This window comes from Oryzias latipes, chromosome 19 (genome assembly GCF_053564925.1).
Source record: "Oryzias latipes strain Hd-rR chromosome 19, Olatipes_Hd-rR_3.1".
NCBI classification, from domain to species: Eukaryota; Metazoa; Chordata; class Actinopteri; order Beloniformes; family Adrianichthyidae; genus Oryzias; species Oryzias latipes.
In genome coordinates, this window is record NC_136255.1 from 7,138,957 (window position 1) to 7,166,764 (window position 27,808).

A 27,808-nucleotide genomic window follows, 5' to 3' on the forward strand; every position below is an offset into this window, starting at 1 on the left:
AGATATTGGGCAGTTTTGGTTCTAAATTTGCAGACAAAAGTGGCTTTGGGGGCGAGTGTGCATAATTCGGGTGATTTTGTGGTTGGTTTGGCGGTTTTTATTTTCTCATGAAAATAAAGTAGTGGCCTAATAGGCTGGGTGGCTGTTGGAGTTCCACTGAGCGTCTATGAACAGGAGTTCCATGAAAGCACCATGCCGCGTGTGGGAGGAGCTACCAGCTAATGTTTTTTGCCTGATAGCCACATGGACCGGTGCCTGTGCTTATCTCAGTAACAATGCATGGATGCACAATCCACACAGAGAATGTTAAGAGATCTGGTTTATTTATTTTGAATAGTTCCACATGTTTCCATGTTTGAGTTCATGAGATCACCCCAGATAGAGTCTCTGCTTCAGCTCCTTCAGTCAAACTACGTCTTAAATTACGTGTAATTCAAACCGCCCAGCGCAAGTTGTGTCTGTGTGAGCGCAAGTTAAGGGTCTGTTGCTCAGTTCGCCGGAAAAGTAATAGTAAAAAAAGGTTTCCTCCAAAGTATGGAGACTGGTTCTTTTATTAACCCGCTCTGGAGGCGTCTGAACGGGGAAGTGGACCCCAAATCAAACCACGGATCTCCGCTGCGTTTTCTGACCACGGTCAGAAACATTATAGCAGGGAAGGTTCAACATTTTCCCTGAGAGGGAAAAATAAAATTAGAGGACCTGGTTTATAATCATTGTCTCAATGAAAATAGAAAAAATATCATAAGGTTCAGGAGGCCTTAGCAGGCTTGTTCCGCTTTCCGCAGCTGCCTGGTCTGACTCTGTCTGGCCTACCGCTCCCCTCCTGCGAGCCGACACAGTGTAAGGCACAATGTGACGTCAGACTGGATCTGTGAGCACAGCTGTGTTAGCTGCAGAGCTGAAAAGAGCTCTTAGTGAATGGCGTAAGAATGAGCAGTGTTTCAACGGGGGACTTCAAGATGTGGACGACCGGAGCTCTTCTGTGGTTTGGTCCACACAAACCCTCAAACTACAAAAAAAGTCGTGGATGTTTACATCTTCTGCAGCAGACAGATTGTTTGTCTCTATTTGATCTTCAAATGTCAGCGAAGCCGTGCGGATATCGCTGAAATATGTAATCTCTGACTGGCACACCGCTGAGCGGGTATCGAGGAATACAAGTCTATTTCCATGGATGAGCCAATGAGCGTTTAGATCCCACCCACTTTCACTGATTGACAGACAGACTCATTCTCCTGAAAAAGCTCTTCGTGAAATAAGTAATTCTGAAAAACAGCAACATCAAATAAAAACAAAGATACTTTGGAAAATATTGATTTTGAAATCCAAGGTTCTGAAAAAAGACATAGAATTATAATAATATTCAACATGATTAAAAATGAATATTTTAAAATGCTGTTTTAAAATAATGAACAGGTTTTTAAAGCAAAATGAAATATATTGAATAATACAATGGATAATTTAAAATCTATGTGCAGGTTTTTCACAATTTCATGATCATTTTATATATTTATAAGAGATTTATTGTTTGATTGTGTATTTGCATGAGGTCATATTTATTTATTTCATTAAATATTTATTTTACTCCATGTAACTCCTCACATCTATTATCGTGAAATCAGTTTCTTTACACATTTTCTTGAATATTTGGACATTTGAACATTGTTTGAGCTTATCTCACACACAGACACGTAGAAATACTTCCTTGTCTTCTTATCAATTTGATCTTGAAGTTCCCACATCCCCTCAGTTTTTAGCCTCCCTCATTTTCTAAGAACTGTTTTTGGATATTAAATGGTAACGATTTCCTACTAACTCTGTATAGAAGTTCTGTGGTGTAAGAATCAACAAGGTCATTTAAAAGTCTGGATTGATAAAATAAATTGTTTATATAATCATGATAGCCGGCTTTATGTACAATTCTAATTAATCCATATTAAAATATGGTAATATTAAGGAGCAGAACAATAAATGTCTACTGTTGTATTCTAATTTGTGTTGAGATTTATATATGATTGAAATGCCTTTTGAAACTTTAGTTTGTATGTGTCTGATGTGTAGCTTCCAACTTAGTCATCGTTATAACCCCTAAGAATTTTATTTCTGTAACACTTTTAATTAAGTGTAATTTATTTTATTTGAGAGGTTTGGAGTTGTATTTACCAAAACAATTATTTTGGTTTTATCTAGGTTCCAAGATAAATTGTTGTAATTCATCCATGATTTAATTTTGTTTCACTGTGTTCACCACATTTGTTTACCACATTGATAAGTTCCTAAGGATTGTCTGTAGAATAGAATTTGTTTGTGTCACCAGCAACTAACATCAGTTTTGAAAGTTTTGAAACATTGAATATATCATTTATGTAAATATTGAATAGCAGCGGGCCTAGAATTGAACCTTGTGGGACACCACAACTTATCTCTTTAGCTTCTGACGTAAATTCATCAATCTTGACAAATGATTTCCTTCCCGTTTAATAGCTTTTGACCTAAGTTAGTGCTAGTCTCCTTGTCCCAGACCCTTGCAGTTTGTCAAGTAGGATGTCATGATTAATACTAAAAGTCCCAAGGAGCATTTGGTCTTTCTACCAATAAAACCCAAAGGGCAAACAATCGGCTGGAAGACTTTTAGCTAATCTCCTAAATCAACTGTGAACGACTGCTTTTCTTATGTAAATAAGGCAGATACTGGCGCACCATGGGTGGGGCTATCCTATTTCACTTCAGTGAAACTTGTTTTTTATATTGCCATCTTTGGTGAAAGATCTACGCACATGGTTTTTTTCCTTCAGATTTACTTTATAAAAATAATAGAAAAAGACATTTTTATACATATTTGCAAAGAATTCAAAAATTTCAGTGAGTACATTTCAGCAATCACTCACAATCCTGGCACTGCCATTGTATCTCTCTTCTGCATTTGCCACATGTGTATCTGTAGCAGTCAACACATCGCACAGTGGCATGATTGTTCTTACACTGGTGCTTGACCTGACACATTGCTCTTTTTCCAGGGCCAGGTGTGGAAGGTTGTTGCCGAAGCAATTTCTTCTTTTTGTGCCTTCTTTGCATCCACATGAGAGTTAGCCAACTCTCTTGCAAGCTTCGCCAGGAAGTCCACTCGTCTCTCCTGCCTGCCGGTGCATGCTTGATACAGCACATGTGCATTCAGTGCTGCCATGTCAATCATGTTATAGAACACAGCGACCGGCCAGCGCCGTGTTCTTTTGCGGACAGTGTACTCCCGCATCATCTGCTCTATCACGTCCACTCCGCACTTTGTGGTGTTGTAAAGGGTGACGGTGTTTGGCTTCCTTTTGGTGCTATTCTCAGTCTGAACCACGCTGTGCATGCTGCTGAGAATGTAGACGGTCTTCTTCCTTTTGGGCGCGTACACCGTCAGCGTGGCACCAGTGGTTGAAAACACCTAATTAAATTGAAAAGTTTTTATTTTCATAGCACTTTCACAAACAAATTAGAAACACATGAACATAGAGGAACAAAAGACCTGCCACATACCTGAGTGGTGAATTCATCACAGTCTGTCTGCCTAGCAGATTGTGGAATTTCCTGGCGAGTCTTGTTGACTGAGCCGAGGATGGTGGTCTTCCGGCTAAGCAGTTGTTGCGAAAGTGACAGCGATGTAAAGAAATTGTCTGTGGTAACATTTCTGCCCTTGTCCAGGAATGGTTCCATTAACGTCATCACAACATTTTCAGACAGTCGCTCCCTACTGGGAGGACTGGGGTCCTTGCCAAGATATGGGAGGACAATGCAAATGTACTTGGATTTTAAGTCATAAGCCACCCAAAACTTGATTCCAAACTGGTCAGGCTTAGTTGCAACGTATTGCAGGAAACGGAAGCAAGTCTTTGTCGGGAAAAGCTGTTCACCAACAATGATGTGTCGACCGGGGTTGTAGGATGTTATGCAGTTGGTGACAAATGATCACCACACACCAGAAATTGCAGCAAACCTATCAGTCTTTGCTCGGTCACTGCGGGTGGACCTGTCATCAAAGCGTAGGTGTGGCATGATGCCTTGGAAGCGATTCCGGGACATAGTTCTTATGATCTGTGGGTTTCCCAGGTTGGCTGACCAGCAGTCACTTGGTGCTGGAACCTTGGTAAGCCCGCGCAAGATGACAATTGCAACAAATGCCATTAGTTCAGGAAGGCCCATGAACCAATCATCATGCTCTGTATGCTGTGCATATTGAACGGTCCATTCCTGAATGCTGTGAAGCATTTCCAGACTGATAAACCAGAGAAAGCTCTGAAGGCGGCTTGAGATACTACTCCTGGCCTCATCTGTTGGCTCTCCATCTCCGGGGTAAGCCTCGATAGGGGTGAAATGGAGATGCTCTCCCACCTGTTCTTCATGCCACACTGTGCCATCTTTTGCTGTGTCTGTCACGTCAGTCGACAAAGGAGGTTCTTTTTGGGGTTGAGGTACAGTCTCTTCATCTGCAATGTGAACAAGTTCACATTGTGAGCAATGATCAAGACAAATGATATCACAAATGCATGCACAGACACTAGTCCAGTATCTCCTCCTCTGTATCTGAACATTTACTTGTTTGAAATGAAATAGGAAATACGAAACAACATAAAATGAAATCTAACCTGAAGACAGCTCCGACATATCAGAATCTGAATCTGGCTGAAGTTCTATGTCGTCTCCATCCGAGTCACAGGGGTTTACTTTGCTCAGGATACTTTCCAATGCCTGCCGAGTGGAGAGTCTTCAATGCATTTTTGTTCCGTAAGGCCCGTACACACCGGGACGAATATTCGCCAGCCGTTATTCGCCAGCGTTTTTCAACACGTTTTTTGTGTTCACACCCAGGCGATTTTCGCTGACGATGAGCCGAGCAAACATGCAATTTCATTCCCTGACATTAGATGGCGCTTAATGTAAAACAGAAATACGCCCTGTACACAAGGTTGGGCTGCGCAACTTTACGCTTCTTAAAGTCGCTTTACACTCAGAAGAAGAGAGCAAGTATTTACGCGCTTGTCAGAATCAAACAAACAAAACATGAATATTTCCAGCACCAGTAGCTCTAGTTCCAGTTCCAGAGATGAAGAAATTATTGTTCTGTTGAATGATGAAAGACGCCGGGAAAGATGTCGATTTTGGGTACATCCCATAGTTACGAGAAGAGAAGAACATGGGGAGTTTTATCGACTGGTACAAGAGCTGAAAATGTATCATGAGCGTTTTCGGGTATATTTTAGAATGTCCCTCAGTGTTCATCTTATTTCTTCGCGGCAGTGTAGACGCTACTTGACGTATATCTTCTTCGCCGTGACATATGTGTGCTCAGCAAGACAGTTTTGTGTTTGAGCGCCCCCAAGTTGTGTGTTACTGGAACTTCAGAAGCTCCTGACACGTGTGCAAAAGCACCATTCTCATTGGTCGTATAGTTTTGATGCGGCGCGTCAAACCAAAAAAACGAACCTGAGGGTTTTTATTTTTTAAAATGACGCTTTTACGCGGGGCGTTTTTCGCGTCGGTGTGCACACTCACATTGGTGCCCTTTGTTTAGTCACGAGGCGTCAAACGTCGGCGAATATCGTGTGTATACAGGCCCTTAGGGAGGAGGTTCACTTCACACAGCAAAAATTTCCTGAGGCCAGTGAAGTAATAGGCTATGTTCAGTGAGGTTTTTATCCACCTCAGCACAAAAGGAATTACCTCTTATTTGTGAGCAAGCTGCTTTTATGGGTCTATAGATGTGCAATTTTACACCCATTGTTTACAACTAGGTGACACCCTACAAGCCAACATGAACAATACAACGACCATCTCAACACAGTCATTTAGTAGCCCTCTCTCCCTCATACAAACAAGCAACCCCCTCCCCCTCACCTCACACTCCCCCGCACATTCTTCAGGTAATGGCCACATTTACAAACGAAATGATGCTTGCTTTAGTCAACAGAGTAGCCAGCTAGCATCTTCTTGGCTAAAAGAGGTCCAGAAAAGGCTGGGACTTCTAGTGTTAAGTGTCAAATGCTTTTTGTAAGTCAATGAAAATTCCAGCTGCTTATTTCTTTTTGTCCAGAGCATTTGTGATTTCTTCCACAGCATCAATGATAGCCAATGAGGTTGATCTGTTTCCTCTAAAACCACATTGGTTTTCATTTATAATGTTATGTTAATCAATAAATGTAACTAATTTATCAATGTAAAAAATGTTTTAAAGGTCTATAGTTTGTAAATGGGTGTTTGTATCTACTCATAGATAAGAATCACTTTTGCAAATTTTTTTTTGGTTTGGGAATCTCCCAGTTTGTAATAAGTTACATAAGTGTATTAGAGGCTTAGAGATACTATTAATTACCCTTTTCACCACCGTCATATCCATATCCTCACAATCTTTTGAGTTTTACTCTTGAACTTATTTTCAATTCATTCAATACAATTCAATTAGAAAATTAGACGTATACAGGGAAACAAAATGCTTTAATCATTAAACATTGCTATTGCAAATGCTCGGCTGCAGAGTTCTTCTGTTATTAGTAAGCCTTAGTTAACCAAGATCTGAATCTCTTATAGATAAACATTTGTAATCTTCTTTACCTCTTTTATTGAGAATTAAGTAATTGGACCTTTGTGACTGTTGATCTAACAAACAAATCAGTTCTTGCATGTTAGCCTAACCATCAGGGAGTGCCAAGGGGTCATGTTGACTCAGAATATCACAGTTCATGAGTCACTTTTTTTTGTTATGTAAGGCCGTTATCCACTATGCGGGTCACCACCAACCTGGTAGATATTCGATGAATCTTTTACGTTTGAGCTTTTTTAAGTGGTAAAAACTTCTGGCACTTGAGACAAACTCAAACTATTCAAGGACTGACAAACTCCTCAATCCTTTGAATACACAAATGACATTCCTGTGTTCCTGTTGTCCTGCAAATCACTGAATGAATACACAATGAAGCTGCTTTGAGTGCTTCTCTGTCTGTCCATCTGTTTTGCAGATGAATGAATAATACCCCCCAGGCAGCTGATGTCACGCAAGGTTATTTACAGTTACTCAGAGCTTAAACGAGGGGCTGAATCTCCCAAAAGCAATTCTGAGTTTCAACATAAAGCCAGGTTCCTTGACAGACAGCTCCATCCCCTGGATTCTTCTAGTCCTTGACACATGGAGTCCATATGTCAAAAACTGGAATATAATGGTGTCAACATGTTTATTGCATGCAAAACAATAGCTGCCGATTGTCAAAGTTCTATGGAATATTCTTTTCAACAGGTTTTTGCTGTTGTCCCACATATAGGTTTTCTAACTGAGAAAAACATGCAAATGAAGGATCACTTTGTGCTTCTGTAAAGCCATAGGAAACATTTTTAAAAACATGTTTAAAACTATTTTCAAGATCCACAATCCAGCACATACACAAGCACAGGTGTCTTTTCTGAGTGCCAACACATCAAGCACAGTACATGGACTTCTGGTAGCTGCTTCTAAAGTCCCACAAGTCAGCCAGGCTCGATAGGACTCGATCTTCAGCATGGCGCCATCCATTATTTGCAGAGACTACAATTGGATTCATGGTTTACTGCCCTGACTGGCACCAGAGACCTTGGGACCATGACGTCTCTGGAGGTGGAAAACATTGTTCACTCAAACAAAATGTCTCCAGCCTCCTTCAGTACCTGTGTAAACCTCTACCAGATGTACCAGATGTGGGAGTTTAAGATCAATTTGAAACTAGGCTTAACCAGGCATTCCTAGCAGACTCTCGCAATACGTTTGGGCCTGCTGAGTTTGTCGAACCTTCTCCACCGGTACATCCAACTCACCATTAGGTATTGATTGGTTCAACTTAGTGTCCAAGTTACATGGCTGAAGGTCAGATGACAAACCATGAAGTCGATCATTGTTCTTTTGCCTAAAGTGTCCTGGTGGCACGTGCACTGATGGACGGACACCCTTATTGTTGAAGATGGTGTTCATTGTGGACCAACTATAACTGACACAGAAGTCGTATAGGAAAGCATTGTTCAAGTGCAGATCAGAAGGGCATTTCTTTTCAATCTCATTCTTTTAGTTGACGTTGACCATTGTCTACACGGACACTGAAGTCTCCCAGTAGAATATAGCAGTCCGTGAGTCCGAGGACTTTCTAGTGGCCCTCCGAGAAACACCAAGTGGGTGGATGTGAGAGACCTTATAAGACATAATTCATACTTTGTCGTATGAATTGTGTCTCATACGGCCTCTCATAGGTGGAAACTCTGTACTGCTTATGAGCTAACAAATCTACTGTGGGTCCTTAGCCAAGCCCCTTTGCGCTGTTGCCTAACTGGGACTCCCTGTGCCTTGAAAGTAATGGATAGAGTCAGGGAGGGCATATAGCGTAAAAACACTCCGCTGAACCACCTATGCGAATCAGTGAAAACTGGTTTACTGTGGTGACCCCTAACGGGATAAGCTGAAAGGTGGAAAATAAAAACCTTGACCTAACACTGGAGTTGAATCTAGATGGCAAACAACTCTGGTTTTCAAGTGGTTTTAGTTATCATTGCTTTTAATTTCTCCGAAGCATCTTGAACAGGTGAGTTCAGTCAGTCAGAGTCTGGAACATCCTCTTTCATCCAGATCAACAGAAAGTGGGGCAGGAATAACTGTAACAAACACAGCCCTGGAAGCTCTCCACGGACTGGGGCGGGGGTCGGCAACCCGCAGCTCAGGAGCCGCATGCGGCTCTTTAGCGCTGCCCTAGTGGCTCCCTGGAGCATTTTCAAAAATGTTTGAAAATGTAAAAAGATGGGGGAGAGAAATATATTTTTTGTTTTAATATGGTTTCTGTAGGAGGACAAACAAGACACAAACATTCTTAACGTTTACCAATGCTCTAAGAATGTGTAGAATAAATATTGTAACACCCGGCAAGTACATCACTTGCAGCGGACGATACGGGAGCCAAGCTGTCAAAAATATTGAACTGTCAATCAACTAGCTGCGCTGGAGGACTGTCCATGTCCCATACAGTACACGACTCCGAACAGTCTCAGAGAAGTGGAGGCAAAAAGAGAAGCTTGGAGCGCAACCTGTTACCGGCCTATCAAGACCATTTATTTTGAAAACACACCACACTGAACATTGCACAGAGCTCATCAACCTCTCTCCCTTCTACACTCATGGTGCAACATAAAGAACCAACATAACAGGAAGAATAAACTAAAGTGGAACAACAAAACTGCCATATGAAAAGAAACGTGGGCAAACAGAAACGCTCATGCTGAGCCCTAATAAGATCATCATCCCACATCCCACAATCCCCTGCTGCTAACAGACCTAAAATGCACATGACCGCCACTACAATTTCAACATTTCTGTCAATGAAAATTTGCCTCATAGCCTGCGACACACGTTTCCACCAGCAGGGCTTTTTTTATTTTTTATTTTTTTACTTTTAGCAGACCGCTGGGCAGGTGGCTGATGTAAATCGAACCACCGTCAGTTCCGTGCATTGATCTGCTACACAACAAAGTCCGATGGCTGTCCAGGGGTGACGTATTGCGTCACTTTGTCATCTGTTTAGAACACGTGAAAAATTCCTGAAAAGCAAAGACCTGAACTACCCACAACTAGAAGATACTGTGGCTCGAAAAGCTGCACTTTTTGGTGGATATGACTGTGACAAGCCACCTAAACAAGCTGAATGAAAGTCTCCAGGCGCCGCAAATGCTTGAAGTTGTTCTGTCATTCGAGCGCAGGCTGACTGTCATAGGGCACGCACGTTCCATTTTATTGTTTTTTGTTCGAATCCTCAAAATAAAAATGACATTATCTTTATTACATTTATTTAATTTTATCAAAGCAATGAAACATAATTCATTGATATTATAATGAAGTTAAACTTGCACAACAGAGCAGTTACGTGACGCGTCGTTCTCCGCAGAATGCACTGCAGGGCAAATAAACATTTAATCGTTAATGCTCATTATGTATTTGTCATTTTGATAGTAGGCTATCAAAATGACTAAGCGGCTCCAGACATATTTGTTTTTTTGTTTTTTTCTTCCAGTTTGGCTCTTTCAACATTTTGGGTTGCCGACACCTGGACTAGGGTTAGACACCACTGAAGCTCACTGTCTCCCTCTGCAGGATTAGGCAAACCTCCAAAATGTTAATGTTCCTGACTTACAATCAGTTTTATCATTAAACTAATTTTTTTATGGTGTGTCAAAAGCAATTTCTTAGTCTTCTATCATGATTAATATGCTATGTTTGACAAATGAAAGTTTAAATGCACTCAGTTGTGGCAATTCTGAAAAACACGTAATGAAATAAAGATTTTAACATTAGATAGATAATAGATAGATAGATAGATAGATAGATAGATGTATAGATAGATAGATAGATAGATAGATAGATAGATAGATAGATAGATAGATAGATAGATAGATAGATAGATAGATAGATAGATAGATAGATAGATAGATAGATAGATAGATAGATAGATAGATAGATAGATAGATAGATAGATAGATAGATAGATAGATAGATAGATAAACATAATAATTTTAATTATCATACTTATTTGTATGTACCTTAAAAATGTGTCATTAAATTGTAGATTTTTGCCATCTAGATTTAAAGATGGTGACCCATTAATTTAGTGGGCCTGCTTAAGTGCTTTGCCACACTTCATAACAACAACAAGGGTGCTCTATTAATAATGTGAACGCTTTTTTCATGAGGAGGTTGAAGCTTCATGTAAAGAGGTTTTTGTATATTGATGCTCCTTTGGTGTTAAAAGTCTCATCAGGACCAATCTTTGTCACGCTGACATCTTGTCTTTTTAGATTCAGGCCAATCAAGCCAGCATGAGCTCTGTGTAAGTGCTAAAAAGTAGGCAGACAGACAGAATAGGAAAATCATCCATTATGAAACAAAAGCTCTCAGTTTTCACAGATGTTGTTTTTCCCATTGAGAACAACACCCACCTTTTGTCATGCTGTGCTTGTTAAACAAAGAAGAACATCACATTGTATTAAAACCAGCAACTCACAAAGTTTCGTGGCAACTTGTGCTGAACACAGAGTTGTCTTTACTTGGTTTTCATTTTGCCAGACCTAAAAAAACTGTGGAAAGTCAGTCTTTAGATCAACACAAGCCCCATTGTTTAGAGAAATGTAAAAGAAAATTATTTTCCCTAATGAAAGCTCTTTTTTCACTTACAGTTTTAATTTTAAATTTATACAATTAAAAAGGATTTCAGGATGACAACATCTGCTTTTCTTTTTTATTGCTTTTTTTGTTGAAGGGTTTCAAGGTGGTATAGTGTTAGCACTCTCATCTTACAGTGAGAAGGCCCTGGCTCAAATACCAGCCGCGACCCTTGTGTGTAGAGTTTGCAAATTCTCCTTATGCATGTGTGGATTTTCTTCAGGAACCTCAGCTTCCCCCCAATGTCCAAAAACAGGGTTCAAGTTATTTGTCCCTTTTATGTGTGTGTGGCCCTGCAACAGACTGGCAGGGTGTACCCTGCCTCTGCCCAAAAGTAGCTGGGATAGACCTCAGCAACCTAATGACCACAAACGGGGTACAGTGGTTTCTGAAAATGGAAGGATGGTTGGTTGGACATTTTTGGTCCGACAAAAGACTAATAATCACTTAAGATATCGTTAAAAAAATAATTTCTCACTTTTAAAGCTTTTGGAATAACAGCCAAAAACTTAAAATAGTTGAAAAAACGGAATGACAAGAAGCAATAAAAAAAAATCCGCCTGGTGTTAATTTTCTTCTTTTTAATGCACAATTTAGAATCTGTCAAAAGTTTAGTCCTCGTAAAATAGATGTGAATTATTATATACGTCCTTAGCAATTCATTAACTCTTTGTCCAGTGTTGCACAGTGGTAAAATGGCTAGCACTCTAACTCTGTACCCACGAGGCATTGGTTCAAATCCTCACATGATCTTTTCTGTGGGGAGTTTGCGTGTTCTCTTTATAATTGTGTGCGTTTTCTCCGGGCACTCCAGTTTCCTCCTACAGTCCAAACATGCTTGATAAGTTGAATGCTTGATGAGGATGAATGGGTTTTCTGCCTAAAGGCACATTTGTTATCACAAAATCATTTATGAGTAGTTTTGTTTCACTTTATGCTGAAGCTTGTTTAGGAAGATGATTTGTGCTTCTGGGACACAATCCTGGACCTGGATGCCATAGCAAAGGAGTGTTTGACTGTCATTAGGAAATGTTAACAATCATGTTTTTTTTATCTTTTTATAAGGTACTTTGTCTTCAATACAACTTAGAAAAATGCAGGAAAAACGTAAGGCAACAATATGTTTCACTAATTTTCATTTCTTTTTCATTATTTTTCTACCACATAGATTACAGTCTTTGTCTACTTCTTTCGATGCAGTATTTGCTTTTTTAAATTGTTAAAATTAAAGCTGTATGACATTGTGGATATGGAGGTAAATGTTGCATAGTGTTTTCTTATTTATTTATTTAACCTTTATTTATCCAGATAAGACACATTAAAAAGAAAATCTGGCAAAAGTCAAGATCTGTTGAAAAATTAAAATAAAAAGAGCTCCAGGAGATAAATAGGAACACAGAAAAGCATAATAAAATCATGATAAAACAGTATAGTGTTGAATTTGACAATTTTCCAGTGAATTTTTTGTTCAGGGTTTTATCTCTTTTATATTTTCATTTACAGTTGTTCTTCTTTATTGTTTTGCACTTGAATCTCTGCTCTGTCCTGCTGTTGCATTTTATGAATGCAGTAAAACAATGGAGAATCTTATCTTATGCAATGTATTGTGCCATACAATGGCAAAAACCTACAAGCTGAGAGGTGTTTGCTTGGGCACTGAAGTACTTGCTCCTCATCATGAAGGACAGGACTTCAAGCAGATATAAAGTCAACAGTGTATCACAGTAACAGAATCTTGAAGTTAAGTCAGAAAAAAAGTGGATGTGCACAGGTTGCACACTAGGTGGCAGACCAACATCATACATATTGTTTTGCCCATCAAAAAGAAGCACTCACAGGAGGTTGGACTAAAATGTTCATTTTTTATAAAATCGATCAATGAATCAATCAAACAAGCAAGCAATTGAATTGTGATAAAATACAAACAAATACATTAACAACGGAAAGGGAAATATTTTTTTAATTAAAGAAGCACTGTACTTGATGTTCATGAATGAATAAAATATAAATAAAAAATACCACTACACTAATAAATTAATCATTTAATATATATTTTGGGTAATAAAATTATTCACACACACACACACACACACACACACACACACACACACACACACACACACACACACACACACACACACACACACACACACACACACACACACACACACACGTATAAACGTATATATATAAAATAATGTTTAAAATGATTCAAATAAATGCATAAATATCTTTTTAACATTATGTAGAACTCAATCCTAAAAATGTAAATAAAAGCATAATGGTTAATTATTAACAGTTAAAATAAGTGAATTAGTAAAATATATAAAACATCCTGCTTCTTCGGAATCAAAACAGTCCTCACAGGAACAGGAACTCTCGGGTCCTCAGGGAGGTCATTCAATGGTGTGGAGCATATTCAATGGATTTTACAGTGGGAAATTTTATTTCTTGCTGCGATAGACTGGCGACCTGTTGTAGATGTCCCCTGCCTTCGCCCACAAATGACCAAGATTGGCTCCGGCAGCCCAGTCACCCTGAAAGGGACAAAACGGGTTTAGAAGATGAATAAATGAACGACTAAGAGTTCTGGGGGGTTCTGCAGTAAAAGAAAATCAGACAGTGGGAAGGGCTGAGACTTTAAAGAGAGTGAAACCACAATGAGGTCTTCTTCAGATCCCTGTTTGGAAGTGAGCAGCTGAGTTTTGTACTAATAAAAGTTTGTTAATAGACTGCTTAAAACTGATCTTCAATATATCTCAAAAATAACCTTCAAACAATTCAACATTACTTTTTTTTCATGTTAATGGAACTGAAAATCATTGGAGAAGATAGCATTTTATTCTAATTCTAAAATTGGTTTTACTCTTGACTAAGAAAGCTATGCGTTCCGTTAAAACTTAGTCACCCACTACATCTGCAGCAAATGAATAAATGAACTTTATTTATCTCACAGGGAGAAATTCACCCATTATGGCAGCCCAAAGGAAATGAAACTGTACTTCAATGTACTTCAATAAAAATATTAAACAGTTCAAATCCACAAAAAGTATTTTGTTCTGTTATATATGCGTCTTTGTGCTGTCAGCCTTTTCCTTGCTTAGTAATTTTAAACTAAATATGACTAGGCCCTCATTGGTTTAAGATCCAATAGAAGAAGTAGACAACATTTGTAAAATTACTTTTTCTTTTCTTCTCCCCTCTAAACATTGTTTTACATGTGTCCTAAACATCAAGATCCAATATTCTACCAATATTTTGCTTAGTTTGTGAAATTTGTATATCGAGATGGGAAACAAAATGATTTAATGTATTATCAACAGTGGTATAGAAAAAAACGTTGAAAAGTTTATCTGTTATAGGAGCATCTTAGTCATGAACTCCAATGCTACCATCATTTTATCTCCTTCAGCTAGAGTCACCACAGATGTGGTAAAGGTGGCTCTGGAGCCTAAAGTTGCAGACCCCTGGAATAAGAAGACCAGCAATTAGAAAATTGCAGTGATCACATCTATATCAAGTCATAGCAGGACCAGCTGAAAGACAGGGTCTAAATCTAGTCTGATATGATTGGTAGGCTAATATTTTAGATGTTAAATTAGTTGTTCTATTTAACAATATCTCTACAGCTTCAGGAAAATATCTTCAATAAATGTATTCACGAGACATTGTGACTCCCAGTTTTCCCTTTTATGGAAAAAGACTGCATCCTGAAAAATAAGCTGCGTTTTTTTCTCAAAGGCGTCGACAAGTCGCTGTTTCCCCATCATCATCACTGAAATATGCGTCAGAAAGCTGCGGAGCGGCGGTCTTTAGGAATATTTGAAATAGCTTTCAACTCACAAAGTCCATTCTGACCAACACCTTTCTGACGTCGGGGGCGGGGCTTGAGGGTGGAAGCTGCTCTCCTATTGGTGGACTGGCCGTCCCGGCGACAGAACACAAAGTGCAGGAAAACGGCCGGCCGGGGCTGGAGCTCGGTGTAACGGGACAGGGAAGCCTTCCGCGAGAAAGGGGAACATAAGTTTGGACATGAGGGATAACCCGACATAACTTTGTTTGGAAAATAAATTAAAAAAAGGCAAGAGCTTAAGGAAAACAGACTGTTTGAAAATTTCGAACGTGTCGTTTGATTTGTGACTAAAAGAAAAAAAAATGCGGTTTCCAGAGGTGAACTTTGAGGAAAGGTGCGCTCAGTGAGACACGCCAATGCTTGCGACAGCACTTTAAATCAACTTTTTGAACTGTCTTCCCCCTGTGAGTTTCGCTAAGAGTTATCATGGCAGAACATGAAAGCCTGGAGTATGGAAAGGCAGATTTTGTGCTTTTGGACAGCGTGTCAATGGAGGACTTCATGGCCAACTTAAAGCTCAGGTAAGGCGAACTCCGCGGGCTTTGTTTGTAAATCTGTCTGAAAGTGTAAAGCGTCTCTTATATTCGGAAACAATTAAATGTTTGTGTCGTGGACTGAATATTTTGCTAAGCTAGCCGCCGGTTCCTTAAAAACCAGTCAGTCGTGTAAAGGTGCCATTACCTGTATTCATTGGAATGGTAAGTGCTTTTCAAAGAGCCGTGGGACTCCACCCGGACCGCACGCGCATGGTTTGAACAGGTGAGAGGTGTGCGTCATGCAGCCTCTGAGTGACGTCATGTTTTGTGAATGAAGGGCAGCTTTACGCTTCCAGACGGGCTGCACCTTTTCAATCGATTTCCCCCTCTCTGGGATGAAAGTGAAAACCGATCCCCCAGCTTTGGTGGAGCGTCCACTCCAGAACTCTTCTCCCATTTTACTCTACTAACCTAACTGCAGGCTGGACAATATTTCCAGGACCAGATTGTTTTTGCAATTCATATTTCTTACAGCTCCTTTGAGCGAAAATTTCATCCTGGCCACATACTAAAAACAAAAACCAAAAAATCTCAGTGGGCGAAATAAAATAATAATAATACTAATAATTGGGCCACAATCTCTAAAGCCCCCCAAAAACATCAAGTCAAGCTATGTTCACACTGGCCACTGTAATTTCTTTGCAAGAGAAAACTTTGGGTTGAGCGATCTTCTGGTAATTCAGCACATGTTGCTACACCCACAACTGAACTTTTATTGACCTTTGACCTTGGGGAGAGGCCATCATCTTGAATTTTCCAGTAAAAAAATCTCCTTTAGGTTCACCTACAAATTTAAATTCCTTCTAGAGATTTCGAACTGTTTCCTCCTAACTCCTCGAGCATCAATGAGAAGCTACTTGTGAAAAAAAAAAAAAGTTAAATCTGGAAACTGTAGATTTTAACTGCCGTTGGCATGGGGAGCTCGCAAAAATGACGTTGCTCGCACATTTTTACTGGACTATTTTGAAAATGTATTGGATGAATTCTTGGCTCAAGAAAATCATGTATGATATGAACCTAAAAGGAATGTTGTCGTGGTTAACAAAAATAATCTGTTGGTTTAGCTCCATAGCAACTATTTTAGTTTTTGGTTTCCTCGATGTAAAGTTATGCAATTTCTAGAACTATGGTTTTTGCATTTCTCTGGCAACAGAGTTGCTGATAAAACGGAGGTAATGTGGAGGCTGATCGTGCCTGCAGGCCATTCAACACTCCCCATTTTTCTTATTCATTTTATCCATACATTTTTAAAATACAGTTTTTTTTTGACAGTTTGAAAACCCTTTCCATATGCAGATGTCAGTGTTTTCCTGTTGTGGTTCTCAGATTTTCCCATGCTGCATATTTAACTGCTTTTCCTGTTTTAGAGAACACAGGTGCAAACACAAAGGTGGGCAGACTTGAGGGAATTCAACTGACATGTACTAAACAGAAGTTAAGATGGCAAATTTATGTGTAACTGCATTAGTCACAAACACTGCAGTTCAATCTTTTCTTCTCATATAAACATGCCACAGTGGTGGTAGGATAAACATTTGGAGAATGTCAAAGATGAGAAGTTGAAGGTCTTTTTCATTAGTGAACGAGTTTATGCTTTTAGGGAGAGTTTCTTTCACTGCCGTGTGTTTGCATCCCTCCCATGTAGTGTTGTTTAATGAATGACTTTTCTGGTATTTGTTAACATTTCAATGTGTTTCTCCTTCCAGTTCATCTTAACTAGGTTGTCATGACAAAATGAAAGAACATGACTGATTTGAGCATTTTTCGCTGGAAACCTTAAGTTTTCCTCTGTCTTTTTAACAAGTTTTTCTTTAGTGATGTGATCTGCAGAGATAAATCTTTGGGTTGTTTCATGCTGGCATATTAAATCTCAGGATTCTGTTCATTTATTTTTAGTATTTTTACTGGAGGAGATTTAGAGCTTCAAATGATATGTTACCCCTGCCAGCGGGACTGAGCACAAAAAAAAGCATTAGGAAAATAAATATCTGAAAATATGTCCTATAGTGAAAAACGGGCATTACAGTGTAAAATAATCCAGAGGTTGGATTTAGGGAACACTTGAAAACAAAAACCTTTATTTAAAGTCCGACTCCAATCATCGTTTGATCTATTTTAAAAGCATTCCCAGTGGCTTTTTAAATTATAAAATCATAAAAACCTGGGTCGTTTTTCTTAATACATAGTTTCTGCAGAGCAGCAGGAGTTCATCAGAAATTTGCCTTGAGTTGGCACGGAGTAAGCCTGCCCCCACTTCCCATCATTCGTAACTGAGCTATCTGTTTACATGCGCCTCGACTAGCTAACAGTCCCTTACACCCTCAACGTAACATTACCAGTGCAACAGAAATGGCGAGCAATATGGGAGCTATGCAGATGTAGAGTTCGGCCGAGGAAAACAAAGACAGACTTGGATCTAGTCGACTATGCTGGGCTTGTGGCCCGCCCAGTCTTTAGATTTACCTGAATTTGTTCCACTGGCCATATTGTGTTATGTTTTCTGTATGTTCAAATGTATTTCTGTGGAGAACCTGGCCGCTCTGCTTAGCAGCTTTTTTTTTTTTTTACAGCCATACGTTTTAAATTAGATCAGCTTCAGTCGTGTAAACAGTAGCGCTGGCAGCCAGACGGGGGGGGGGGGGGGGGGGGGGGGGGGGCTGAGAGCAGCCAGACGTCGTTTTCCCAACTCTTCCCTATTTTCTGTCTGTTTGTTTTCCCTCCAGCGAGACGGCTTCGTCCGGAGGTGGCGTGTGCAGATTGTTATTTGTGAAGGGTGTGACCCTCCAGGAGGGCTTCCCTTTTGCCTTTTTTTTCCTGTAGTCGCAGCGTTTTTGTGTGAACGTCAGTCTGTCATCGACTGGAGGGACCAATGCAGAGGGCTTCCAGTCAGGTCTCTCCATTTGTCCATCAAGTGGGACTAGTTGGATAACTGTAATGAAGGGTCGTAGTGGTGGGTTTGAAATACCTGATGCTCAGCTGAGCATTTAAAATAAAAAGGAAATTCTATTTCCCAGCATTTTAAAACTGTTTGGTTTCAGCAAAATTGGACCCATTGCTAATTCTCTCTAGTGGAACTCTCTCTTTGATGTTCGTCAGCAACTTTGAAGTGGAGCAGCCCTTATTTAGTGTTTTTCTTAATGCTGGAGTTTGACTAAATTACATTGCTATGTAGGGGAATTACTGCTGTTGTTAAACTCCAGCCGTTCTGGGTTTCTAATCACATCTCTCTCATGGTACCAAGTCACGCATGGTTTAGAAAAGGGCCATTATTGCCATTATTGGTTGTTTGTTGAAAGTTGCTTTATTTAACTTTCAGCTGAACTGTTCAGTCTGTTCCATAAGTCCTCCTATTCTCAAAATAGAGCCCAGCAGATGCCCAGTTTTGTAGAAATGCCTGGGAAGATAAAGGTTCAAATTCCTCTTTTTTTTCTTCCTTTTTTTGGGTGGTGGGGGGTGGCAGGCAAGAGACAATTTAAAAACTATTGAAAAACCATTTAAATTTGAAGGAATAGTATACATGATAGCCAGAAACTTGAGTTGACATCAGATATTTTTTATTCAACTATTATTTATATTTTTTTTAAGAGTAGTTTTAAAGTGCATAGTAGACCTTGTAAGCAGATCTTAGATTTCCCCCCAAACTTTGTGTATAAAATACCAGTTTTAATGTTAAAAAGTTCTTGATTGAATGTCTAAAATGTGTAACACTCTTGTTGCTGCTGTCATCTGAGGCTCCATAACTACTGTATGGTCTGTGCGATTCTGGATGGAGATGAAGATATGGTCAAACACCCCTATAGTTTCATTGATTAGTGATTTCACAGTACAGAAATCTGAACACACTTTCACTGTTTGCCTGTTAAAAAAAGAATCATTCATCAGAGAAAGTCCATCCTCCTAAAGACTTGACTCTTTTTGCTATCAAATATAACCATAAAAAGCTACGTTATTTTAGGTCAAATATAATTTAATATTTATTTATCCATAGATTTATCTTCTGTGTTTCATAGAAGTTGGTTGAGTTGTTTGATTTTGAGTTACCTATGGAGCTCTACATCCTGGTCTTCTTACCTGTGAGTAATCCCTGGTTCAAGGTGGTGTGTGAAGGCGGAGCTCCCTTTTATATTAAAGGTCCATTGGTAGGACCCAGCCACCATTGGCAGAGGGAGAGAGGAAGTCAGATTGTTGTTTTATCAATCATTTTTGATGGATTGACTAAATCATTCCCATAATTGTTGTTGGTCAATTTCCTTTTTGTAGACTAATCTTTTGTAGATTAATTAATGAGTTTTTTTATGTTCAGTTAAGATGTTTTTAAAGACTATTTTGTGTAGTTCTGTCCTGCTCTTTTCAGTGGTTTGACCAACCAGCATTTAAACCCCTTGATGGGTTTAAATGGGTTGATGGATTTGATAAAAACTATATTATTCCAGTTAATCAAACATATGACTTGTTCCTGATTGGTTGGTCTATCCAAACTGGTGTCAGAAGTGGGGTGGCGATAAATCTGGCAGCCTTTGTGACTCGGCCACTGTTTGTTGTTGAGCTGGAGTTTCCTGGTGGTGAAACTGTGATTGCTCTGTATAGTCTTCTCTTTTGTGCTCTTTTTTTAACACCATTGCACTGTGGGATCAAGGAGAACCTGCCCAAACTCTGACAGCAGACAATAACCTAATTATGCTCATAATAAACCAAATTGAATTCATCTAAAGCACAGGTATCAAACTCCATGGGGGGATTCCAGAAAGCAGGTTATGCTAGCTCTCACGGTAAGTTTGAGGCTAAGGAAGTTGATAACCTCAGTTTTCGGTTCCAGAAATGGAGGTATGTTTCAGGGTAGGTCAAGTTGCCATGGCAACTCATGCTCTGAACATAACCTGGTCGGGAGCAGGTTTAGTTGAAGGTTAGTTTGTTTACAGAGAGGTGAAGCAGCATGGGGTGTCCATTTGAAGATGATTTAGTGGATGAAGAAGCTCAGGTAATACTTTTTTCACTGTGAGAGGATGATAAGATCACATATGGATGTTGGAAAAATAAACTTTTTTACTTTTATCTAACATAATTATTTGCTTCAGTTAAGATAAATCATTTGTTTGTTAAATCAGTTTAAAAATAACAGGCAGTTTTCAAACAGTTATTTTACTTTCATTCAAATTAATTCAATTCAAGTAAGTAGGTGTAACGTTGGTCCTGCTGTTAGATCGGCACCACAAAGGATTGTGGGATACCATTTCCTTTGCCTGTCTGGACGGATTTTTGTTTAAGTGTGGGTTTTTGACCTAATGTGTTTAGTTGTTTAGCTGTTTTACTGTGTTGTGCCATGTTTTGCTGAGTTGTTTAGTCCTACTGTGCTTACGTCTCTGCACCATGAGTAAGAGTGAAAGAGAGGATGATGAGTTTATATAGCACCCCTACCGCTGTTTACTGTAATGACTTTGACGGAAAATTCTTTAATGAAGTTGTGCACAACGTGCATTTTTTGCCCCGTCCTTTTTATTGTTATAAAAATGAGCATATCTGCAGGCTCATACTTAGACATATGAGAGATCAAGAAATATAATTAATTAAGATGGAAAAAATATTAATTGAATTGGAGTAATATGACATTTAGTTAGATAAATACATAAATTTGAGTTGTATAAACAATTATTGAGTTTTATAGACGTAAGAAATGAGGTTGATTAAATTTTACTCAATTATTTGTTACCAATAGAAGTAATTAATTTAAGGTGGCAAAATTGGATAAGTTATATATATGAGTCACAAGGAAAATGGAAATAAGATCAGAAACTTGTGCGTTTACTTTGTCTGTTCTTACTACAAGCAGAAACTCTTTCTTTTGATGATGCAGCCATATTACTTTTTTTATGGACGTATAATCTTCATACGCCGTCATTAAAACCTCAGACTCCGTCTCACCGAAGTATAGCACTTTCTTTTTTTCACCACGCGTTTCCATGGTGACTCCAGAAATCGGCGATCCATTGAGAATGTCTTTATGTACTTGACATGCACGTGCATTAACCCAGGGTTACCAAGTCGAGCGTAATTACGCCAACTCATATCCGGTCTTTTGGAACCGACATACCCCAGGTAAGCAAGTTCAGGCGGATTTCAGTCAGAGTTCAGGCTTAAAGTCAGGCTAGTTTAAACATGCTTCCTGGAATACCCCCCAGGTCTCAAGGGCCGGTGTCCTGCATGTTTTCTAACCAACCTGCCATTGAAGCTCCTTATTGGCTAAACACACCTGATCCAGGTACGGTAATCAACAGCAGATGAGGCAGGATTTCTGAAAAAAAACAGCAGGAGGTTGGCCCTTGAAGCCTGGGGTTTGATACCCTTGATAAAGTTTATTTCAATTCACCTTAGGTCACCAAAATAACAATTAAAAAAAAAACATTGAAGGAAATCGACCAAAGAAGACTGGTTTTACTGTCTGCTGATCTAGTCCTTCAAACTGCTGTTTGTTTGGTTGCAGCTTCTTCTTAGAGTGATTTGACCCTCGGTCTCATCTACAGGGACCTCAATCAAGAAGACTTTGAACAGGAAGTCTCCAATAATCCAGGGCAGGAAAGCTGGCATTTCCTTTGCTCCTTGCATTTCATTGTTTCCTGCAGTCCCATGAACATTAGCAAACCATGCATTTGAATTTCAATATTAAATGGTCACATTTATTATCTAGTAGCTCGGACACTTGCTTTTAAAGGCTGAATACCTCACAGCTTTAATGCAGTCAAGTTGTGGTTGTCATTATATCTTAATTACAACTGCTTCTTGGACTCTCAAATTACTTGGCAATTTATTGTCATGTGGTGTTAAAAGAAACAATAGTTCTCCTGTTTTAAAGTCAAGCAGACCAGTGCTGGAGGGGTGGACAATGACAATCTCCAAATGTTTGTCTTTATAACCTTCAGAACAAATACAAGTAGGACCAGATTTCTTCAGCACAGACAGACGCATTAAGTGATCAGTTTTCATCCAAAATGCGTTTGAGCCTAAGTTTCTGTTCTTTTTCACGTTTTAATAAAGAAATAAACTATTTAAGTTTTCAAATCCAAGTAAAAAATCAAAGTAATATTGTTGAGCTCAGGTTTGTGCCTTGGCTAAGTCCTTCTTTGTTTGCCTTCTTTCTTGCCTTTGTTCATTTCGGTGCAATAAAATCAAAGACCATGTGCAGAACACACATTTTGGGGCATGAAAGCATTGAACATTTAATGTCAGCCTACCCATTCAAATAGTCTGAAAACAGTATGGAAGAAAAGTATTTATAGATCAATGTGAAGATAAATGGCTCTTTTATTCACTTCCTGTTTCTTTGCGAAGAAGTCTTTTTGCAAGATTAAAAAAAATCTATAAATCAATTACAATCCGAGAGTTAAAGATTTAAAATCTGGTGAACATATAAGAGACTTGAGCCAGTATTATAATTCTGTAGTGCTGCAGGACTTGGCTGTCCCATAACTCTGTATGCAAGCGTTCCTTCAGTGCCTTTGCCTGGCAGCCGTGCTGGGAGATTTCCTACTAATTGTGAAGAAAAACTCTCCCTTTAGCAGATGGGTTCATAGAAGGCTCTTTGAGAAACGCCTCCAAGGCCTGTTGCACGGAAATCCAGCAGTGAAAAGTCCAGTCCCGCCACAAGAATTTCCATACAACCGCCTGTAATCTGAAACACATTACCATCCCTACATAAATACGGGCTGTTCGTCTGTAGCTTTACTCTTCTTCGAAATAGGTCCACCAGCTCTGAGACGTCTCATTTGTGGAGTGACTGAGCTGGCAGGCGGGGTCGAGCACAGGCCAGCCCTTCAGCACAGCCAGTTTTTTAACACCAGTCTGTTTTGTGGATTTTGGTTTTGCCTCCACTTCATGTTTCACAAAGTATATCTGTCGAAAGGAGAATTAGACCTTATTGGCAAATTATTGGCAGCATGTCGAAAAAAAGCAGAACTTTCATGGAGTCAACGTTTGCAAAAAAAATCTTTTCCTTTTTCTCGGAAGACCAATCTGGTTTCAAAAGGCATTCTTTTAAGGGGTTAGAGTCATGGTGTTGTTACAACAAAACTCGTTTTGTTATCTTTGAAACAAACACACCCTGGAAGTTTTCAATTGTCTTTAAAAAAATGCTTTTTTTTGTGAATACAAAACAGTTTTTGTGAGATTTCTGACCAGTTTCACTGCTGCTGGTTTTAAATAGAGGTTTAATTTTCCAGGTGTCCCATGTAAACTGTCTGCTCCATGATTAAACAAGCAACTGCATCCTCTGTCTGCAACATTACACCCAGACAAAGCATTCCTACTGCACACACACACACACAGACACACACATACACGTACACACATCACTTATCTCATAACCAAGCCTGACTCAACAGATAATGAGGGAGGTGTTTTGCCTGCATAAGCTTGGGCTCTGGTGTTTTCAGGAATCACTGTAATGTCTCTAATCCAGAGGCTTTACAGTAATGCCATAATTTACAGACAGTTTACCATTACATTATTTATTTTTCTTTGCCGATGATTCAGTGATTTTATTTTCTTGCTTCCTTCATGTTGTTGTTGTTGCTCAACTTTCGACGTATCCCTTCAGGGGTTGCTGTTATTCTCTTGTCCAGCTGTTATCTCAGTTGCTACGTGATGAAATAGCATTTGACAAACTAAATGCATGAAATGCTTTGTGATGAATCAGCATTTAAAGAATCCGGTAAGGTGACTTTTATCAAACAAAAGCTCAAAAATATTTTACAAAAAGAAAAGCTGGAATGAGACTAAAAAATTTTCAGTTTTGAGAATTTAATTTCTGAAGATATGCATTTTAGAACGGTGACAATAGTAATCTATTTTATTAACTTAAATTTCACGATAAGCTGTCTTAAAATGGTTAAAAACAATATAAACTTTGAATTGCAAAATCTGATTTATGAATTTTGTTATAAGCTGGAAGTGGTATCATGTGCTGATATTTAGACTTAATCTATTAATCTTATGATACTAGCTGAAAAATCCATATTTTGGAGGGTCATAAACAGTTGAAACCTTGTGTATTCAATAGGGATGCCACAGTTCTCGATCAAAAACAGAACCGTATGTTACACCATTGAGCTGAATCGTGAATCGATTCATTATTCATTCATTCTCCAAACCAGTATGTTTAGGTTGAACGTTTTAAACAGCTGCTGTGCTAAAATTGAGAAGGATTTGGAAACTGAAAGGTTTTTCTTCATTTTTACTTGCTTATTAGCAAATTAAAAATTATATTTGTTCAGATTTTTGTTGTTTTTTATTATACAGAAAACATATAGTGACCTGAAACTAAACCATTACCCAAAAATCGAGGTTTGAACTGAATTGTGGGGAAAGTGAACAGTTACATCACTAGTATTCAGTCTGCTTGGGTCCAGCATCATCCAATGTTTAAAGTTGGTTTGTAACAAACTAAATTCAGAGGACTTCATATTCAAGGTGTTATGATCTTTGTGATGTTTATCAGTACAAGGAATAGACACGCAGAGGTGAGGTGCATCTATATTTTCACACTCCCTCCTTGCATGCACATCCCTTTAGGGCTGTAGACTACCGTATGTTCACAAGTCTAATGGCAGGTGTATTATAACTATTGAGAAAACAGTGTGTTCATCTCGTAGTTCTGGTTGTTATTCTGTGCTCTTCCCTTAGTCATTTTGGAAACCATGATACTGTATAAGCTAACACATGCTGTTGTATGGTATTGCCAGTCCTCACTTTTATGTGGTATATCTTGTGTGCCAGCCTGTGGACTGACAGGGGTGTGGTGGATGGCTTCTGTGCCAGTAAGTAGATAAAAGAAGGGTGGCTCTGTGGAAATGAGCCAGAATATTCAAGTCCAGGATGCTGGAAGTAGGTCACTTGAAATGGAATCCAGATGTTGTCTCAACTTTTACCTGTGCTACCGCTGCTGCCTGAAAAAGATCGTGCCGTCTTCTGGAGGCAGCATGTGAAAACAGGAGATTTACAGGTCTTTGATTTGGCTACCATTTGACACACATGTATTTTTAAAGCAGATCAGCATTTTGATCATACCTTTTGCATCCACAAATGTCATCATGTATCAATGTTGGAGTCATCATCTGTGATCAGGGGCTAACCCTTACACTTCTGGATTAAAGCACATAAAGTAACTGAAGCTAGGTTAAGGTTATTGAATAACTGACCACTGGGTCTCCTTGTCGCCCTCCCTGACACCAGACCCTCTTTAGCCAGCCCTGCTGTCTTCAGTTTTAGAGAACTGTGTACTGAGATTGGCTTACAAAGGGTAGATCGGCTCTCCATCATCATGGACTCTTAGTTTGTATTCAGACTTTGTTCCGGATCGAGTCCCGAACCTTGCGTTTGGTCTGTATTCAGACTGGCATCAAGCGGACAATTCTGTTATGGACCAAAGCTTGTAAACAAAACCACGTGACTAAATATCTCTGAACCTGCATTCATCTGACCACATTTCAAGAGTTGCTGTGTCTCGTCGTTGGGGTGTTATGCCATTGTTTTTAAGAGAATTCTGATAAGGAAACTACCAGGTAGTTTTTAGGGTGACATCACATTAGTGCTGCGCGCATGCTGCGTTGCGGGATGCAGAAAAACATGTAAGAAGCGTTTTCCGCAGTCTTGAAATAAACGTTCTAACAAGTAAACACTTGGACTCTTTTTTTTCTGTTTGATAACAAAACAATCATTGGTTTATATTTTTCCGCGGCTCATCAATTGCTTCATTCCTAATCTGTTTACATCGGCTACGGTGGCTGTTTTGGTCCAGTTGTTCCACTCGTGGAATGGATTGTATTCAGATTGAGGAAGAGCGAACTGAAGCTCAGTCCAATTGGAAATGCACCGAGACCAACTCCAAAGATGGGTCTGAAAGTGGTTCCTGGTTCCGGACCAGGGTCCTCTTGAGTGTATTCAGATTGAAAATTTCTTCCAGATTATCGTGGGAAACTAACTCTGGTTCACTTAAAGCAAACCGAATGTGTCCAGTCTGAATACACTCTAAATGGATTTGTCCTTCTTTCTTGGTTCTAACAACTCGATGTTTGCTTTGTCAGGTTTGTTTTTCTATGGTTTACCCAGGGTACAGTCTGCATGAACATAGTTTTCTGGAGTCTGAAAAGATAGTCACTTTTGGATGTGGGTTTCCTGTGTTTAAGAAATCAAAGTTTCTTGTTTATAATCTTCTCTGTACAGTACAAGCTAAACAGAGGTTCTCTTTTAATATACAAGTGCTTGATGGTTGTAAGGTTGACTCGACAGACTCAACGGTTTTTCTCAGGACTTGATAATGTCAACAAAAGCAGCCAAACTGAAGGGCCTTTGGAGAAAGTTTGAAGGTGTGGTTAGGAGTCAAGAAGGTGAATCCGTCCTGCATCCTTTTGAAAAACAGGATGTTTTTTCTTGACTTTGGCCTGTTGATTGCATGTTGTGGAAAAGCAGCACAGCGCAGAACAACCTCACATTTCCTTGAAACCTGTCATCCACTATTGTCCCCGTCTTTAGAACCAGTGGTCTACATGCCCGGGCATGGTGCTGCTATGGTTTGCATTATTGGACAGTAATGTATTTCTTTTTACTGACATTTATAATTGGATGTGTTAAAAATAAAAGTAGCAACAATTGATCCTTTTTATTTTGATTTTGCAGTGAATCATTATCCATGAAGCTAATTTAGAAATGAAGATCAATACAACTTTTTTTGAGATTGGATTTTAAAGTGCAGGTTGTAAACAACTTGCAGTTGATCAACCACTTAAGGAAAAACAATTATAAACACTTTAGAGAGTCGGACTGTAAAATAAAAACTTTTTAATGACAATATAAAGGACATGTACTATTTAGTTGTATTAAATAGAAATTTTGAAATGCCAAAGTCAAAAAATAATATATATCAGACACCTAAAGATTGTTTATTTTTGTTTTTTTTGTTTATGATTTGAGTTTATTTCATGGATATCTTGATGTTTGAATTTCTTTTTTGTTTAACTTTTTATTGTCATAAAAGAAAAATCACTGCTGCTCTTTAACAGTTTTGCACAGTGTTTTATTTTATGAACAATGTTTTTGCTAGAAATGTTAGAAATGAAGAGTGTTTACTCCCAGTGTGTTGCTGCAAACCTGTGTTTGAAGGGCATACCTCCCAGGGTTTGGCTAAAAGATTGATGTGCGTCTGTAAACGCTGTATCTGCTGATGGGTCGCATGTC

At 39.0% G+C, this 27,808-nt stretch overlaps 1 protein-coding gene and 1 long non-coding RNA gene across 2 annotated transcripts in view; one reads left to right on the forward strand and one right to left on the reverse strand.

Annotated features, from left to right (window-relative positions):
• Positions 1–13,615: 13,615 nt before the first annotated feature.
• LOC110017169 (uncharacterized) lies at positions 13,616–15,180 on the reverse strand. Its single transcript, XR_002292466.2, has 2 exons — positions 15,041–15,180; positions 13,616–13,734 (listed from the first exon to the last, which is right to left on the reverse strand). It is a non-coding gene; the product is annotated as an uncharacterized LOC110017169 (long non-coding RNA).
• myo1d (myosin 1D) overlaps positions 15,118–27,808 on the forward strand; it is a 98,220-nt gene continuing 85,529 nt past the window's right edge. The window contains exon 1 of the mRNA XM_011488384.4: positions 15,118–15,571. Within this exon, the coding sequence (XP_011486686.1) occupies positions 15,477–15,571 (95 nt within the window). The 5' untranslated portion in view covers positions 15,118–15,476. The remainder of the gene's footprint in view (positions 15,572–27,808) is intronic.